Here is an 18,226-nt window from a genome sequence, read left to right on the forward strand (position 1 = left end):
CATACGCACTAACAGATGTGCTGTAACTTTTGGTCCTCAGCATGAAAGTGAACCAGTAGGATGGTGAGGCAGTTAAGACTCTGGTTCTAGACCCACATGGCCTGAGTTCCCATTCTGGCTCCTCTGTTTATTAGCTCTGTGCCATAAAACAAGTTACTTAACCCCTGCATGCCTGAGGCTCCAAATCTGTAAAGTAGAGAGGATAATCACAGTATCTTTTTCACACGGTTGTGAAAAGATTAAATGAGTATATGTGTGTCCAGTGCCCAGAGCAATGCCTGCCCCTTAGCAAGTGCTCAATGTTGGTAGTGATCATGCTTGGAGAGGGGTTGTTCATCTCACACACACAGGCCCATATGCCTCCTGGACAAATTCACCTGGCTCTGCTTCTCTGAGATGGACTGAAACCCTGGCACCATACTCTGGCCTCGGTGGGCAACTCCTGGGTCCCAGTCCCCGTTACCAACTAGCGCTGCCAGGCTTCTGAGGCACAGGCCCTGCAGCCAGCAGTACACCTACAGCTCTGCCCCCCGGCCACTGACTTTCAAGACTCTGCCTCGATTCCACTGTAGGTATAAAACAATGTTCGTACAGCTGAAGGCCCTGAAGGTGGAGATCGAACACTTGCAGCTGCTCATGGACAAAGCCAAGGTGAAGCTGCAGAAAGAATTTGAAGCCTGGTGGGCAGAGGAGGCCATCAGCCTGCAGGTAGGGATGACTGGCCCTGCCCCTTGCTGGCCTAGAACCTATCCTCTGTGGCCTGAGGAATGTCAGGACAGCTGGGGGTGGGGGGTGGGGGCGGGGTAGGCACACAGCGCCCATGGAGCTAACAGGAAGAAAAGTAGGAGCTTCAACCCACAGGACCACCTGCTCTTGTCCCCTGGCTCATGAAGCAAGTGCTCATTTTATTAACAAGGAATGCAAATGGTCAGAGGCTGGTTGTTTCCTTCTCTGATGCCTGTCAAATAGAAAGGTGGGGGACAGAAGGTGTAGCTCCCAAAACCAATGGACCTGCCACTGTTGCTTTGTGTGATGTTCTCCTGTGATGTCATATTGACAATTGATTGTTTTTTCATATTACAGTCATATATATACATATATATATTAGTCATATATATATACATAGTACAGTCATATGTATACATATTACAGTCATATATATACATATTACAGTCATATAAATACATGTTACAGTCATATATATATATATATACATATACCAAAAAAATGTAAACAAGTGGACACTTTGGTCAACGTTGCTCAAGCAGTAGTTCGCCATAATCAGAAGTGTCTGGACACTGATGGGAACCACTTTGAGCACTTCTTGTCATTGCAGAAGTCAAACATGACTTATATTCATTTTTTGTTATCAGTATATATTGGGTATTATAATTTTAATACAGTTTTCCTTTCTTTAAATGTGTATACATTTTTTGGCACCCTCTGTATATACATATGTATATATTATAGAAATTTTAAAAAATACAGAAAAACACAGTGGAGTAAAAAGTCACCATAATCCCACTACTTAAGGGTAACCGGTATTACCGTGTAAGGTTATATTATTTTATCTTTTTTCTATGCATACACATTCATGTGGTTTTATAAAAAGAGAATCATATTGGCCTTCATGTATCACAAATGGCTTTTTTTTTTACTTAATTGTATAGCATGACTGCTCTTCCATGTTATTATTTGTTCACCATCATTCTAACTGCTGTCACTATTCCATCATAGGGATTTATTTTAATCTATTTAATCTGTTGTTTAATGTTTAGGTTGTTTCTAGTATTTCACTGGAAACACATTTATAGATAAACTTTTAGATATTTTCTAGACAAATTCCTAAAAGTTCTCTATAATATAATGAAGGCTAAGATAATCTGTTAAGAAACGTTAGTACAAACTCCTGCTTCTGGCTGTCCTCACGTGACTCCTCGGTGGTGGTACCATAAAAGTGATGAAATACACATGCTCATATCACTTGTATGGCTGACAGAGCCCTTAGAGATGACCGGACAGGCTGATCCCTTCATTTTAAGGACAAGGAAATTGAGAGCCAAAGATCTTTGCCCCAGGACAGTCAGGCAGCAGTAACCGATAGTCACCAAGTAGCCATGTGACCAGACGATGGAGAAGACTATTTGGATAAAATTAAATACACAAGATGACAAAGAAAACCAATAAGACTGAAATGCAGGTCTCAAAATATGTTTACAGTAAAGTGATGGTATAATAGTATGTATAACACTTCACGAATGCATTAATTAATAAGATCTAGGGGCGGGTCCAATACTTACCATAATGTCAGAGTAACAATAACACAATATTTCAAGATTTCTGCATCTGTAACATGGTATGAAAATATCTGTGATTTCTACTGGTGGTAAAGTCATTGGTACTCCTAATACTGTGGGTTTTGTCTGTACTGATCATTGGAAGGAATGTTACATTCCAGGTAGAAGTTAGGAAAAATCAAGGTGTGATCGGTTCCTATCCACTTTTGTGGCGCCCCCGGGTTCTGTCTGTTCTCCAGTTAAGAGCCCTTGCTGGTGAGGGCATCAGTGAGCGAGGTGTCAGCACTGCTTATACCCAAGCGAGTTCAGTCCCTGAACAGTAGATAAGGGACATCCCATGTGACTCGGGAAGTGTCCAGCAAGGATGACAGAGTCAGATAGTGTGTGACTTACATAGACAGTGAAAGCCAGAGTAGCCAATGGTGTCAGCTCTGTGTGTCCTCTGTCTCACAGGATGTCACTGAAACAAAAGGGACCAGAAGACTGTGACAGGGATAATGGGACACCCTGTCTCTGAGGAGCCAATGCTATGCTGATGCTGAGCGGTTTTATACCCTCCAGCTGCACCCTGAGTGGCACAAGGCAGAAATCCTTAAACCTCATCAGCACGAGGGAGTCAATGAGAAACTGTCCCACGACAGAGTCCTGGGGAGACAGGGCGGCAAGTGGGAAATACCTTTGTAGCAGCCACTCATCAGCCTCCATGCTCTCATGTTCTGGGGAAACCGCCAGGCATTCTGCCAGACTCAGATAAACTGCAGGTGCAGCCTTAGCCACGAGCCCTGCGTGGACACATGCAAGGGTCCAGAGCATCGTGGCGGAGCTGCTTCCTGCACAAAGTGCTCAGCGCAGTGCTCCCGACGCTGGCAGCATGTCTTTGGCACAAGGGGAAGCAAAACCAGAAAGGACTTCTGGAGAATTGTCATTGTTTTCCTAACTACAAAAAGTAACACATGCTCAGTTTGGAAAAGCACACAGAATGCATCCCGTGTCACCTGTAATTCTGCCACCCAAAGATAACACTTCTATGCCCATCATCATCGTCATTGAGACATGGTCACCTACGTCTAGGTTTATTTTTGCCCTCGTACGACAAGTATGTTGTATATACCAACTTTTATAGTTAGTTTTGTCTCCTTAAGAAATACATCGAGGGCACTTTCCCGTGTCCTAAGATTCAAGCTAACACTGTGAAACTCCTCCTTGGGCAACAGGTAAACTCTCCAGCAGTGAAGTCACTCAGTCACGTGAAGCCCTTACCCCAGACGCCCGGATCCCAGCACCAAAGGTCCCCACTTCTCTCTAACAAAAGGTAAGGAGAGAACTCCACTGACCAGGTTAGGGTGCCCAGGTAAGGCTTCCTACCTGTCCTCAGCCCACTCTTGTTGCTTTCAGTGTCCCTCTATAGGCTGCATGATCCAGGACTATCAACTACTTTTACTGTTAAATTAGTTGTAGATACACAGGCCAGTGTCTTTCAGGCTTGTTTGCAATGTATCCTTCAGTCCTTCCCCCTCACTCTGACAGCCAGTAGACTGACTGCCACGGCAACAAGAGACAAGAGGTTTAACAAGCCCTGCTCCTGAGCCCTAAGCAGGAAGAAGGGGGTGGCAGTGGGTGGGAGGGGATAGTAGCATGGGAGAGGGAGGGGGAGGATGAGGGGATGCTGGTGGTCGTCGAGGGCAGTCAGCCTGCCAGTGGACAAGGGAGCTCTGGTAAAGGACTCCACACTCTGGTAAAGGACTAGCACAGATTCAGGAGAGATGTGAGCAGCCCCCCACGAGGACGGCTTCCTCACGAGGACAGCCCAGAGCCAGTTTCCCTGCGTGGTGGCACGATCCAGCAGACACCCTACTTCCTCACACAGCACCTTTTGAAGGCAGGTTCCTTCTCATGCCATCCACATTATTATGTCTTTCCAACCCCACAGTCAGGTGGTAGAGGTCACGACCTTTGCCTCGGCCGTCCCCCATCCCCACACAGTGCTGTCGTGACAGAGGCCAGGGCAGCAGGAGTGGGGCTCGGCCTCTGACGCCAAACAGTGATCCTTTGACCAGGTTGGAATAGGAGCTGAGCTCTCTCATTGGAAATGTGAAACAGAGCTTTAGAAAAGGGGGTTTGGTGGGAAGGGGGGGGTCATGTCAGACAGTATCCTTGATATGGTGTGATGAGCATGCCACTGTACCTCTGTGGTCTTCTTCTCAAAAACCCATAATCCCAGTCAAATCACGAGGAAAACATCAGACAAGTCCCAGCTGAGGGACATTCTACAAAATACCTGGTCAGTAACTCCTGAAAACTGTCAAGGTCGTCAAAAACAGGAAGAGTCTGTGAACTATCACAAACAAGAGGACGCAATGGAGATACTATTACAAAACGTGATGTGCTAACCCGGATGGAACCTAGATCAGAGAAAAGCACGTTGGGTACAGACTAAGAAAACTGAGGGGCGGCCGGATGGCTCAGGTGGTTAGAGCGCGAGCTCTGAGTGGCACGGTTGCCAGTTCGATTCCCAGGTGGGCCAGTGAGCTGTGCCCTCCACAGCTAGACTGAAGGACCACGACTTGGAGCTGATAGGCCCTGGAGAAACACGCTGTTCCCCAATATTCCCCAATAAGAAAAAAAAATTTGAGTAAAGTATGGGCTTCAATTAATAATAATGTAAGAACATTGGTTCATTAGTTGTGACTAATGTACCATGATTGTATAATGAGGGAAACTAGGTATGGGGTACATAGGAACTATTTGTTGCAACTTTGCAGCTTTTGTTTGCAACTTTTCTGTAATATGAAAATATTCTTTAAAACACTCTGGACTTCTCCACATCCCCCAAACAGCATCTTGAATTTGGTTTTAGGAAACATCTCCTGTGTGAGTCCCTAAGCCCAAGGTCAACAACTGGCAAGGTATGTTCTGTTTGGCTGTCCCGGTGTTTTAAAAGCCAGTATAAATCCATAAAAGAAAAACTGATAAGTTGGACTTTATTAAAATTAATACTGTTCTGTGACAGACACTGTTAAGAGAATAAAGCGAACAAAAGAGGGAGAAAAAGTTTGCAAAACATATCTAATACAGGACTTGCATCCAAAATATACACAAAGAACTCTTAAAATTCAACAATAATTTTCAAATGGGCAAAAGATCTGAGCAGCCACCTCACCAAAGAAGACAGACAGATGGCAGATAAGTGTACGATAAGATGCTCAATATCATATATCATTAGGGAATGTCTACACCTATTAGAATGGCTAAAAAAAAAATTTTAAATGACAGCATCACATGCCAGTGAGGATGTGAAGCAACAAAAACTCATTCATCGCTGGTGGGAATGCAAAATGGTACAGACACTTTGGAAGACAGTTTCGTAGTTTTATAGAAAACTGAACATAGCATCCAGCAATCACTGTCCTTGGTATTTACCCAAAGAGGTTGAAAACTTATGTCCACACAAAACCTGCACTCGGATGTTTATAGCAGTTTTATTTATAATTGGCAAAACTGGAAGCAACCAAGATGCCATTCAAAAGGTGAATGGGTAAATAAACTGTGAGCTGTGGGGTACATCCAGAGAATGGGCTATTAACGCTAAAAAAAAATAAAAGAGCTATTCAGCATGAAAAGACCTGGAGGAATCTTAAATGCATATTACTGAGTGAAAGAAGCTAGTCTGGAAAGGCTACCTACTTTCTGATTCCAACTATGTGACATTCTGGAGAAGGCAAAACTATGGCAACAGGAAAAAGATCAGTGGTTGCCAGGGCAAGAGGAGAGGGTGGAAAGGATGAATGCAAGAAGACAGGATGTGTAAGTCAGTGAAACTATGCTGCAGGACACGGTAATGGTGGATACATAATATTATGCATTTGTCAAAACCCATAGAAGGTGCAACAGAAAGAGCGAGCCCCCATGGAAGCTATGGACTTCACTTCATAATAATGTATTGGTGTTGGTTCATCAGTAATAAGAAACATACCACGCCGATGCAAGATTTAATAATAGGGGAAACAATAAGGGGAGAGTGAGAAGTTATATGGGAATTCTCTGTACTATCTGCTCAATTTTCTATAACCCTGAATCTTCTGTGAAAAATAAGCCATTAATTAAAAAAATAAAAGCCGGTGTAAGTTGACAGCTACACTACTCCAGGGCAGTGCAGGCAGCTTGGCATACATGGGCCCTCTCTGTGATTTCACTTGGGTACCTGCCAACCTCTGGGGCACTTGAGTTTGCAACCCCTGTACACCTGCCTCCTCCCCAGCCAGGGTCCCCTCCCAGAAACCCCAGGACTCCACAGAGCATGTGTGAAACACAACGACCCAGGCCAGCCAAGAGGACAGAGCTTCCCCCATCATTGCTCTGGCTCTGTTCTGAGCCTCTCATGTATCTGCCACATGAGAATAAGCTCCCCATTTGTGAGGCTCAGGACCCCTGGCCGTCTCCCCAGCGTCTTCCTGATCTCTTCCATAGCTCCTACTGGTAGAAATATCCGGCCCAGCAAATAGGAAGTCCCAGCTCTAATTTTCTCTTTTTCTTTAAAGACAATGAAAGTGTGTGTGTGTGTGTGTGTGTGTGTGTGTGTGTGTGTGTGTGTGTGTCAGGATGGGCCCAGTAAACACACTCCAGGGCTACAAGGTAGAAATAGACTATGCCTGCCATGCGAAGTTCAGAATCTTGTTTTTCAAAGATGCATATCAGATCTCCATGGGATTTTTCCCCAAATCCTGCTCCTAGGGCTGTACCCAAGCCCCTTTGATGGCTGCTGGAAGGAGAGTCTTTTGGGAGATGGCTCTCAGGAGGGCCCTGGAGCGCTGTCATCTGTGTGACAGCCATTGCTTTGGTCAGATCTCTAACCCTCAGCAGAGATAACAAAGTGTCCTGAATAGTAATTGTTCAGACCCCTCGACTGTGAGTGATCAGCACCCCCAAATTCCCTCCCACACAATAATAGTTCGGATGTCAAAAATTACAGGTGGGAAGGTTACAATAGGCCGGGGAGAGGAAAAGGGTTCCTGCTAGAGATTAGAATGGGAGAGGCCTAGGGCCTCTGCCTCTGACAAAGAAATCACCTGCCACTTGCTTTGTAATGCTGGCAGGAACGAGCTCACAGCTCTCCTGGGCATGAGTGAGGCAGGGGAGAGACCCTATCCCGGCTCATTGTGGCATCTCAGACATTCTCGAAACAGCCAGCAGTGGGGGATCAGCTGTGGGAGTCCTTAAATTCTCTAAGGAAACAGCATTGGCCTTCTTCTCTTAAAGTAATAAAGTCCCCTGTCGTTTATCAAAGGCCTATGGTCCAGGCACTGAACAAATGTGCGAGGTATGTACTGTCATTGCCCACCCTTTACAGGTGACTCCGAGAGGTCAATGAACCAGCTAGTAATGATGAGACAGGATCCGAACCCAGGCCCGCCAGCGCCTAGCCACCCCCCGCCTCACTCCTCACGTCAGTAGGTCATTTTCCTTTAACATTAATGACTGTCTTTTAGGGGCACGTGTGTGTTCTGTTTGTTAGAAGGAGGTGGCATTTTCCTGCCCATATTTGGTGCTATGTCACACAAACGTACTTTCTTTATACTCTGCCAAACGCCTGGTCCTCCTGCTTAGGGCCTCCATTCTTTCAGTGTGTCCACAGTCTGATTTTCCCAAGGGGCCAGGATTTTCCAAGTACAAATCTGTGCTTCCTTCAAAGTCTAGCCTCTGACTGGAAAACCAGAACGCCCTTTTGTTGACACCACCATTTCAGTTGAGAAACTCTGGAATCAGTCCTCTCATTTTACTCATGATTTCTCCGTTTTATTCTTTTGTCTCCTTCCCTATGCTTCCTTGCCCTTCTCCCACATTCCCTATCAGCCAAGGGTGCCACTCTTTATTGCTTGTCCATGTGTCCACTCTACTGCCAGACTTTACCTACCAGCTTCTCTGAGACAGTGCCCACCGTGATATAGGTCTAGGAACTAGCCACTGGGCAGAGCCTCCTAGGATCTCCTGGGGAAACCAACCATTCGGGTCATGCTCCACGCCCAGCTTTCCCCTAGTCTGAGAAGCGGGGCCTGTGCTGGCCTTGGCATTCCTGGGCACTCCTCAGGGGTTCCAATTAACGGAGCTCCCTGGGTGTGCTTGCCGAGAGATGTTTAACCCCGAAGTTCAGAACCTTGGATTGCAAAGATGTGCATCAGATTACCTCCAAGGAGTCTCCTCAGCACCGCGTTCACAAAGAGTGCATCAAACAAATCCTCGTTGTAGCTTCTCCAAGCCGTGGGCCCTTGGGCAAGCCAGCTGCCCCCTTGGGGACTCCCTCGTCTTTTCTGTTGGATGTATCACTATTATTCTATGAGCAGATAGATATTCCAGTGCCAGTGAAGAGCTGTTGGAGTGACAGAGAGAGAGTCCAGCTGACTATTTCCATCTGAGCTCCTGACGGGCTCACTGCAGGTCCAGGGACTGGACCTCTCTGCTCCTCAGGTTCTGAAACAAACCTGATTTCATCACTTTCCCGACCTGCTCAGGGCCTGCGGGCTGATCATGCTAAATTCACAGCGCTCTGATTGGCAACCCAGGAGGTCCAATTATGATTCATATTGCTTATTAATCCTTATTAAGAAAGAGATCATTCATTCTGATGGCTGGTATGTTCTCTCTCCAGAACGAATGTCAACATGAGTAATGAATTCAGTGTCAAGGGCTACTTGGTCAGGAGAGAGGACAAAAGTAATTTGTAACATGATCCTGAGGGTTGGGAAACTGAGCTGTGTCCTCCAGTGACATGGAGCGGCTTCCGGACCAGAGGCGTCATTTCCCTCAGGAGCCCCAAGCCTTCGCATGGTGCCATCCTCCTGCACGAGCGGCTCAAGGCAACAGGCTGGACAGCTGGGCCTCTGCAGAGGGTGCCAGGTGCCCCATCCGCCATGGTGTGGTCATGACGCCCTTCTGCCCTGCCCATGTCCATCTCTGCCCCTCTTCCAACCTCTCCCAACACTCAACAGATTGGCTCCTGTGAACACTCCCGGGAATCTTAGAAAAGGCTCTACTGGGGAGCCATTGAGTCACTGATGCACTTGTGTGCCGATGATTTGATCTTGTAAGATTTGCTACAGGTTCCAGACTGACCTGGACCTTGTGTAATTGAAGCACCTACGGGGTGGAAAGTCCTCTCTCCTTCCCTTCTCTCCGCCTGCACCAATAAGAGCCCTGAGAATTGGCCAGTGTTCTCTAAAGAAAAGCGTGCAGAGCCTGCCACCTTGTGGCTGCCTCTGATCTTACAGCAGCCCTCACCAAATGACACAGGTCTTCCATTCTCCCAAAGACTCAGTGGAGAATCTCTGCGATGCTGGGAAATAGGCATTGGGGGGGAGAGGAGGGGAAGAAGTCCCAGGCTCTGATTTCCTTTCTTGTTTGTTTGACCCACAATCCTAAACCTATGCAGGCAGAAACCTATGCAGTCCTGCTGCTGGATGAGGCTGGGGAGGACAGAAGGCTGGAGGTGGGGAAGGGGCTGTACTCATGCATGGGGCAGCAAGTGGTCAGACCGGTGGAGGTCCTTGGACTCTTGATGCAGACATGGCAAAGCCTCTGCCCCCTCTCTAACCCTGGACCACCTCCACCTGACTGTTCCCATTTGTAAAAGGAGGGTTCTGACCAGGTGACTTTTTCAGCCTCTTCCAGCTCTGACATGTGTCTAGGAAGGACCATCCAAAAGCAAGCAAGAGAATCCCATCCTGTCACTGGCATCTGGGACAGCTTTGGCCGCTGGCCCTTTATCTCCCAAGGGGTGCTGCTGGGTTCTTCTGTTTGCAACCAGGAATCCAAGACAAGACACATGTACCAGGCAGCATAGTAAAATGGGCAAAATTGCATCTTCATGAGCTATTGGATCTGACTCCTCACAGATCCAAGAGGAAAGTACAGATCCAAAAGGAAGCACAGAGCTGGTTAGCTGGGGCCACATAAGGGCAGTTGATATGGCCAGGGGTAAGCCATGTGTCTCCAGTGTGTACTTCCGCAGAAGGCCAGAGTCAAATCCAGTGACATGATGTCAGAAACATGACAAAATCGGGTGCTCCTTGATCTCACCCCTTGAAGTTACAAGTTGAACAGCTATAATTTGACAAAGGATCCCCTATACAACACACAAACACGTGGGAGAGATCTGCACACCAAAACATCTGAAGGTGGGCGAATTGGGGCACATGGAGGGGAAGGAGAAGTACAGAGATGGGGGCTACAGGATACAGCCCAGAGCTCACTGTGGTCCCAGGAGAGTGGAGGATTGAAACTGCAGGTGCACTCTCTGTGGGCGTAATTTTGCCTGAGAGATCAGCATATAATACAGCTGAACCTAGTGATTCGCGGAGACCTTGGGGCAAAGACCGAATGCAGAAGAGCAACAACTGTGGTCTAACAGCCCTCACTGCCAGGCAGAAAGCAGCCACAGAGCCTGGCCACCACCCCCCACACTCTCAGAGCTCATCTCCCCCACACCCTCCAGTGTTAGCAGCGAGTCCGAGAAGAAACAATAGCAGTGTCAGATTAAAGAACAGAATATCTATAGCCCTGAGAACTAGAGAGGCAATTTCTGAGTGGCAGGCACACACTGCAGCTAATTCCAGTGACAAGGGAGGAGATATATAGGCGAGGCAGCTGTGGTCTGGCAGTTGCCATTACTCAGAGGAGAAAAAAAAACCAAAAGCACACCAGCCACCTCTCCCAGCCCACCCCACCCCCACCTTTCGCACCTGGTCCCAGCAGAGGTACCCAGGGCTGCTGAGCACAGCGCTACATCTGGCTGCAAGGGTAGCACTGGGATTTCAGGGGCTCAGAACCCCGTTACCCGCCACATCCTCCCATGGGGATGGTGCTCTGAGACCAAGGCGACCTGGTCACGGGGGAGATGCCCACCTCCCCAGGAAATCTCCCACCATGTGAGAAGCCAGAACAGGGTAAGAAAAAATAAAACACTCCAGTGCTACCTACTGGAAAGCAAAAAACAAATAATAATAATACATTAATTGCCATGAATAACCAAAATACAACAGCTCAGGAAGAAAATGAAAAATATCTAGAAAATAAAATTAAAGACATGGAAATATGTGACTTAAATGACAGAAAATTCAAGATTGTAATTCTTAAAAAACTCAACAAGATGCAGGAAAACTCAGATAGGCAGTTTAATGAACTCAGAAATAAAATCAATGAACAAAATGAATATTTTCCCAAAGAGAATGAAATCTTTAAAAACAACCAAATAGAAATTCTGGAGCTGAAGAACTCAATAAAAAAGATGAATAAAACAGCCAGCTTAGGAAATAGAGCTGACCAGATGGAGGAAAGAATTAGTGATATCAAAGATAGAAATCTGAAAACGATGCAGACAGAAGAAGAGAGAGACTTGAGAGTTAAAAGTAATGAAAGAACTCTGTAAGAACTCTCTGACTCTATCAGAAAGAGCAATAAAGGAATAATGGTGCTGCCATTTGCAACAACATGGGTGGATCTTGGGATTATTATGCAAAGTGAAATAAGTCAGAAAAAGTTAAGAACCATATGACTTCAGTCATATGTGGAATATAAAGCTGAAGGCAAGAAAGGAACAAGACAAACAAAAAAACAAAAACTCATAGACACAGACAACAAACAGTTTAGTGGTTACCAGAGGGTACGGGGGGTGGTAGAAGAGGGTAAAGGGGGTCAAATATATGGAGGTGGAAGGAGAACTGACTCTGGGTGGTGAGCACATAATGCAATATATAGATGATGTATTATAGAATTGTACACTTGAAACCTATGTAGTTTTGTTGACCATTGTCACCCCAATAAATTTTAATAATAATAATAAAAATAATGGGTATACCAGAAGGAGGAAAGAGTGAGAAGGGTACAGAGAGTCTATTCAAATAGTCAACAAGAATTTCCCAAACCTGTCCGGCCCAATGGCTCAAGCGCCGTGCTCCTAACGCCAAGATGGCTGGTTCCATTCCCACATGGACCAGTGAGCTGTACACTCTACAGCTAAGATTGTGAACAACTGCTCTCCCTGGAGCTGGGCTGCCGTGAGCAGCCAGAGGTTGGTGTGAGCTGCCGTGAACTGCTGCAGACTGCCGAGTGCTGCCGTGGGTTGCTGTGTGCTGCCATGAGCGGCCGGCAGCCAGCGTGAGTGGCCGGCAGCCATAGTGAGCAGCCGGAAACCTGCAAGAGCTGCCATGAGATGTCATGAGCTGCTGTGAGCTGGCGACCAACTGCCTCAGCTCATAATACCAGTGTGGGCCAGGGGACTGTGTCCTACACAACTAGACTAAGAAACAAAGGCTTGAACTGGAGTGGAGGGGAGGAGGGAGAAGAAGGGGAAAGAAAAAAATCTTCCCAAACCTATAGAAAGAACTGTATATTCAAATCCAAGAAGCAAACAGCACACCTAATTACCCCAATCCTAAATGGCCTTCTCCAAGACATATTATATTGAAGCTGTCAAAAAGCAATGACAATAAAAGAATTCTCAACGCAGCTAGGAAAAAGAAGATGGTAACCTATGAAGGAAAACACATTAGATTATCATCACATTTTTCAGCAGAAACTACAAGCCAAGAGGAAATGAAATCAAATATTCAAACTATTCTTGAAAGAGAGAAATTACCAGCCAAGAATAATATATCCAGCAGTGTTATCCTTTAGATATAAAGGAGGAAAAAGACCTTTCCAGATATACAGAAGCTGAGGGACTATTCCACCACAAAGCCTGAATTGCAAGAAATACTGAAGAAGGTTATTCGATCTGAAACAAAAAGACAAAAGGATACAAAACTATAAGTAAGATTACTAACATACAGACAGAAGCAGGAAATGTCAACCCCTACACAGAATGGGGCACTATACACTTAAACATAACATAAATTCTAAAGAAGATAAAAACATAAAAAAAGAAAAAGACAATTTGCTACTGCAACTCAGAAATGAATACACAGCATAAATAGGGATAATTTGGATATCCCTATAGGGGATATCCCAAATAGGGATAACAAAAACATAAAAGGGGAGGGAGTAAAGATCTGAATTTGGAAAAAGAAATGGAAATAAGATGCATGCTGAAGAAAAAGGACTACTGTATATATGAAACTTTCTTTTACATAAACATAATGGTAACCACTCGGAAGAAAAAAAAAACGGAACTGAGACACATAACATAAAAAAGAGGAAACAGAGGAAAAACATCATAGAATACCACCAAACTGAAATAACAGACAGAAACATAAGGTCAAAGAAACAATGGATACAAAATCAATGTACAAAAATTAATTGCATTCCTATGTAGTAATAATGAAATTTCAGAAAAAGAAATGTAAAAAACAATTCCTTTTGCAGTTGCAACAAAAAGAATAAAAAACCTAGGAAGAAACAAAGGATGTGAAGGACCTATACACTGAAAACTATAAGACGTTATTAAAAGAAATTGAAGGGCCAGCCCAGTGGCTCAGGTGGTTGGAGCTCCGTGCTCCTATCACTGAGGTCGCCAGTTCGATTCCCACATGGCCAAGTGAGCAATGCCCTCTACAGCTAAGATTGTGAACAACCTGGAGTTGGGCTGCCGTGAGCCGCTGGAGGTCAGCGTGAGTGGCCGGCAGCCATTGTTAACGGCCAGCGGCCGGCAAGAGCTGCCATGAGGTGCTGTGAGCAGCCAACCGACCGACTGACCAACCGCCTCAGCCGGGGAGAGCGCAAGGCTCATAACACCAGCATGGGCCAGGGAGCTGTGTCCTACACAACTAGACTGAGAAACAATGGCTTGAACCGGAGTGGGGGTGGGGGTAGGTGGAAGAAGGAGGAGGGAAAGAAATTGAAGAAGACACAAAGAAATGGAAAGATATTTCTTGTTCATGGATTAGAAGAATCAACATAGTCAAAATGACCATATTACTTAAAGCAATATACAGATTTAATACAATCCCCATCAAAATCCCAATGGCATTTTTTAAAGAAATAGAACAGCAAAGTCATCAGATGTATGGAATCACAAAAGACCCTAATAGTCAAAGGAATCCTAAGAAAAAAGAACAAGGCTGGAGGTATCACACTCCCTGACTTCAATGTATACTACAAAGTGACAATAATCAAAACAGCATGGTATGAGCAGAAAAACAGACACACAGACCAATGGAATAGAATTGAGAGCCCAGAAATAAACCCATATATATATGGGCAGATCATTTTCGACAAAGGAGCCAAAAGCATACAATGGAGAAAAGAAAGCTTCTTCAATAAATGGTGCTGGGAAAATTGGAGAGCCACATGCAGAAGAATGAAACTAGACTGCTATCTGTCACCATACACTAAAAATAATTCAAAATGGTTGAAAGACCTAAAATAACACCTGAAAAAATAAACTGCATAGAAGAAAGCATAGGTACTAAACTTACGGACCTTGGGTTCAGAGAGCATTTTATGAATTTGACCTCAAAGGCAAGGGAAGTTAAAGCAAAAATAAATGAATGGGACTATATCAAACTAAAAAGCTTCCACACAGCTAAAGAAACCATAAAAAAAAAAAAAAACAGAGGCAACCAACCAAACGGAAGAAGATATTTGCAAACAATCCTCTGATAAGGGACTAATATCCAAAATATAAAGCACTCATACAACTCAACAACAAAAAAATAAACAATTCAATTTAAAAATGGGCTGAGGACCTGAACACACACTTCTCCCAAGAAGACATACAAATGGCCAACAGATATATGAAAAAATGTTCAATTTCACTAGCGATTAGGGAAATGCAAATCAAAACCAAAACCACAATGAAATACTACCTCACACCTGTTAGAATGGCTGTTATCAACAAGACAAGTGTTGAGAGGTTATGGAGAAAAAGGAACCCTCATACACTGCTGGTGGGAATGTAAATTGCTACAGCCACTATGGAAAACAGTATGGAGATTCCTCAAAAAATTAAGAATAGAATTACCATACAACCCAGCAATCCCTCTTCTGGGTATTTACCCAAAAAATCTGAAAACATCTGTAAAGATATATGTACCCTTATATTCATTACAGTATTATTCACAGTGGCCAAAACCTGGAAACAACCAACATGTCCAATAGATGAATGGATAAAGCTGTAGTACGTACACACAATGGAATACTACTCGGCCATAAGAAAATATGAAATACTGCCATTTGTGACAACATGTATGGATCTTGAGATTATTATGCTAAGCGAAATAAGTCAGACAGAAAAGTCGAGGACCATATGACTTCACTTATATGTGGGATATAAAACTGAAAGCAACAAACAGAGAAACAAAAACTCATAGACACAGACAAAGGTTAGTGGTTACCAGGTAGTAAGCGGGTGGTGGGGGTGGTTGAAGAGGGTAAAGGGGGTCATATATATGGTGATGGAAGGAGAACTGACTCTGGGTGGTGAACACAAATTGCAATACTATACAGATGATGTATTATAGAATTGTACTCTTGAAACCTATATAATTTTACTAATCAATGTCACCCCAATAAATTTAATATGAAATTTAAAATATATAATAAAATATAATAAACAAATTTTTAAAAAGTAGCATGGTTGAGAGCATGGGTTCTGAAGTCTCACAGAGTTGTGATTAAATCTAGATTCTGCTACTTACCAGCTAGGTAAAATCTCTTTAACCTCTCCAAGCCTGTTTTCTCATGCATATAATGGGAATAATGAGGCTATGGAGAGGATTACATGGCATGACATTTGTAGAGCACTTTGCCTGGGCCTGGTATGTAGATGGTGTCTATCAATGACAGTTGCTCTCTTTGTTGTTTTTGTTTAACTTGCACATCTAATACATGCAATGCTCCAATATTAATGTATAAAACATCTGTCAGGAACTGAATGTTTGTGTCCTGGAAAATTCTTTTGTTGAAACTCCAACCCTGATGTGATGGTATGTCAGGATGGGGGTCTTTGGGAAGTGAATAGATCATGAGGGTGGAGCCCTCATGAATGGGATTAGTGCCCTTATAAGAAGAGGCCAGAGAGCTGGGTTCGCTTTCTTTCCACATGAGGACACAATGAGAAGTTAGAAGCCCGCATCACAGAAGAGGGTTCACATCAGAACCTGACCATGCTGGCACCCTGATCTCAGACCCCAGCCTCTAGAACTGGGAGAAATAAATTTCCATTATATGAGCATATATAAGTCGTCTAGTACTTTGTTATAGTAGCCTGAGCTGACTAAGACAGAAATGGGTACCAGAAGTGGGATGCTGCTTGAACAAATGTAGAAGCAGCTTTGGAACCAGGTCACGAGTAGAGGCTGGAAGAGTTTTGAAGTGCATGGTACAAGGATCTGAGATTGTGAAGGGACTTTTAAAGGCAATTGTGACAGCTCAGGAAGGAAAGAGGAGAGATGGAGAGAAAGTGTCCAACTTCTTAGAGAAGACATAATAATCATGTATGGAATGTGAATAGAAATATGGATGGTAAAGGCCATGCTGATGAAATCTCAGACAGAAATGAGGAACATGTTATTGGACAATGAAGAAAGGGCAAGCCTTGTTACAAGGTGGCAAAAAATTTAAAAACTTGGCTTAATTGTGTTCATGTTCCGGTGTTTTGTGGCAGGCAGAACTTGCAGGTGATGAAATTGAATATTAGCTGAGGGGATTTCCAAGCAAACTGTTGAAGAAGTGACATGGTTCTACCTGACTGCTTATAGTAAGACGCAAGAAAAATGACTTAAAGATGGAGTTATTAAGCAAAAAAAGAACTAGAATGTAAAGGTTTGGAAATTTTTCAGCCTATTCATAATGCAAAAATATGAGAAAGCATCTTCAGAAGAGAACACTAAGCATGGGTGTGAACACTAAGATTAGTATGGGTGTGAACCATGGACATAATCAGCCATCCCAGCAGGAAAACTGCCAGTTTGAACTGAAAAGAAGGAGATGGGAAGGAATGAAGGCAGGCTTTTGGACCACTTGGATTTTACAGGACAGGACTATAGAGCTATTCTGCTGTGAACATGTACTCTTCTTCAAGGCATGGGAAGGATTCCAAAGGTGAATCGGAGAACATCAGGGCTGCCCCTCCATTTTAAAAGGGGGGACCATTACCTTGCTTTCAACTGACCAGACAGCCTTCGCCCAAAGCTGTAGAGGCAGGGCCCCCCGGCCGAACCATGAGGGTACAGCCCCTGCCCAGCAGAGCTTGGCTGACCTCCAGCCCGGTGGGTCCAGAAGGCAGGACCTTCCCCCTCGTAGGTCAGAAGGGCAGATCATAAGCCAAAAATGATTATTCTTGAGCCATAATATCTCATGGAGTTTCCCTTGCTACATTTTAAACTTGCTTGGGACTCATCACCCCTTCCTTCTTTCCTGTTTTTCTGTTTTGAAATGGGAATGTCTATCCTATGCCTGGAAGCACATAAATTCTCCAAATTCACAGGTTCACAGCTGGAGAGGAACTTGGCTTCAGGATGAATCAATCAAGGGTACCTGCGTTGTACCCAAATCTGATTTAGATGATAGCTACACGAGACTTTGGACTTTACACTTTCGAGTTGATGCAGGAACAATTTAAGACTTTTGGGGCTGGTGCGGTGGAATGAATGTATTTTGCATGTGAGGAAGACATATATTTGGGGGGCCAGAGGCAAAATGTTATAGACTGAATGTGTCCTCCAAAAATGCATATGTTGAAACTAATCCCCAATGTGATGGTATTTGAAGGTGGGTCTTTAGGAGGTGATTAGGTCCTGCGGGTGGGGCTCTCTAATGAGATTAGTGCCCTTGTACGTAAGAGGCCAGAGAGCTAACTCACTCTCCTTCCACCAGGTGAGGACACCATTAGTTAGTAGTCTGTGATCTAGAAGAGCCCTCTCTCAGAAACCTGACCATACTGGCACCCTGATCTCAGACTTCCAGCCTCCAGAACGATGACAAATAAATTTCTATTGTTT

The 18,226-nt window shown here is 44.5% G+C and overlaps 1 protein-coding gene across 1 annotated transcript in view; it reads left to right on the forward strand.

Annotated features, from left to right (window-relative positions):
* Nucleotides 1–18,226, forward strand: part of KIF6 (kinesin family member 6) — a 417,374-nt gene that overhangs the window by 387,970 nt on the left and 11,178 nt on the right. Inside the window, exons 17-18 of the mRNA XM_081042893.1 lie at nt 495–708; nt 3,512–3,609. Coding sequence (XP_080899019.1) covers nt 495–708; nt 3,512–3,609 — 312 coding nt within the window. The remainder of the gene's footprint in view (nt 1–494; nt 709–3,511; nt 3,610–18,226) is intronic.

Source organism: Rhinolophus hipposideros, assembly GCF_964194185.1.
Source record: "Rhinolophus hipposideros genome assembly, chromosome: 3".
In the NCBI taxonomy this organism is placed as follows: domain Eukaryota; kingdom Metazoa; phylum Chordata; class Mammalia; order Chiroptera; family Rhinolophidae; genus Rhinolophus; species Rhinolophus hipposideros.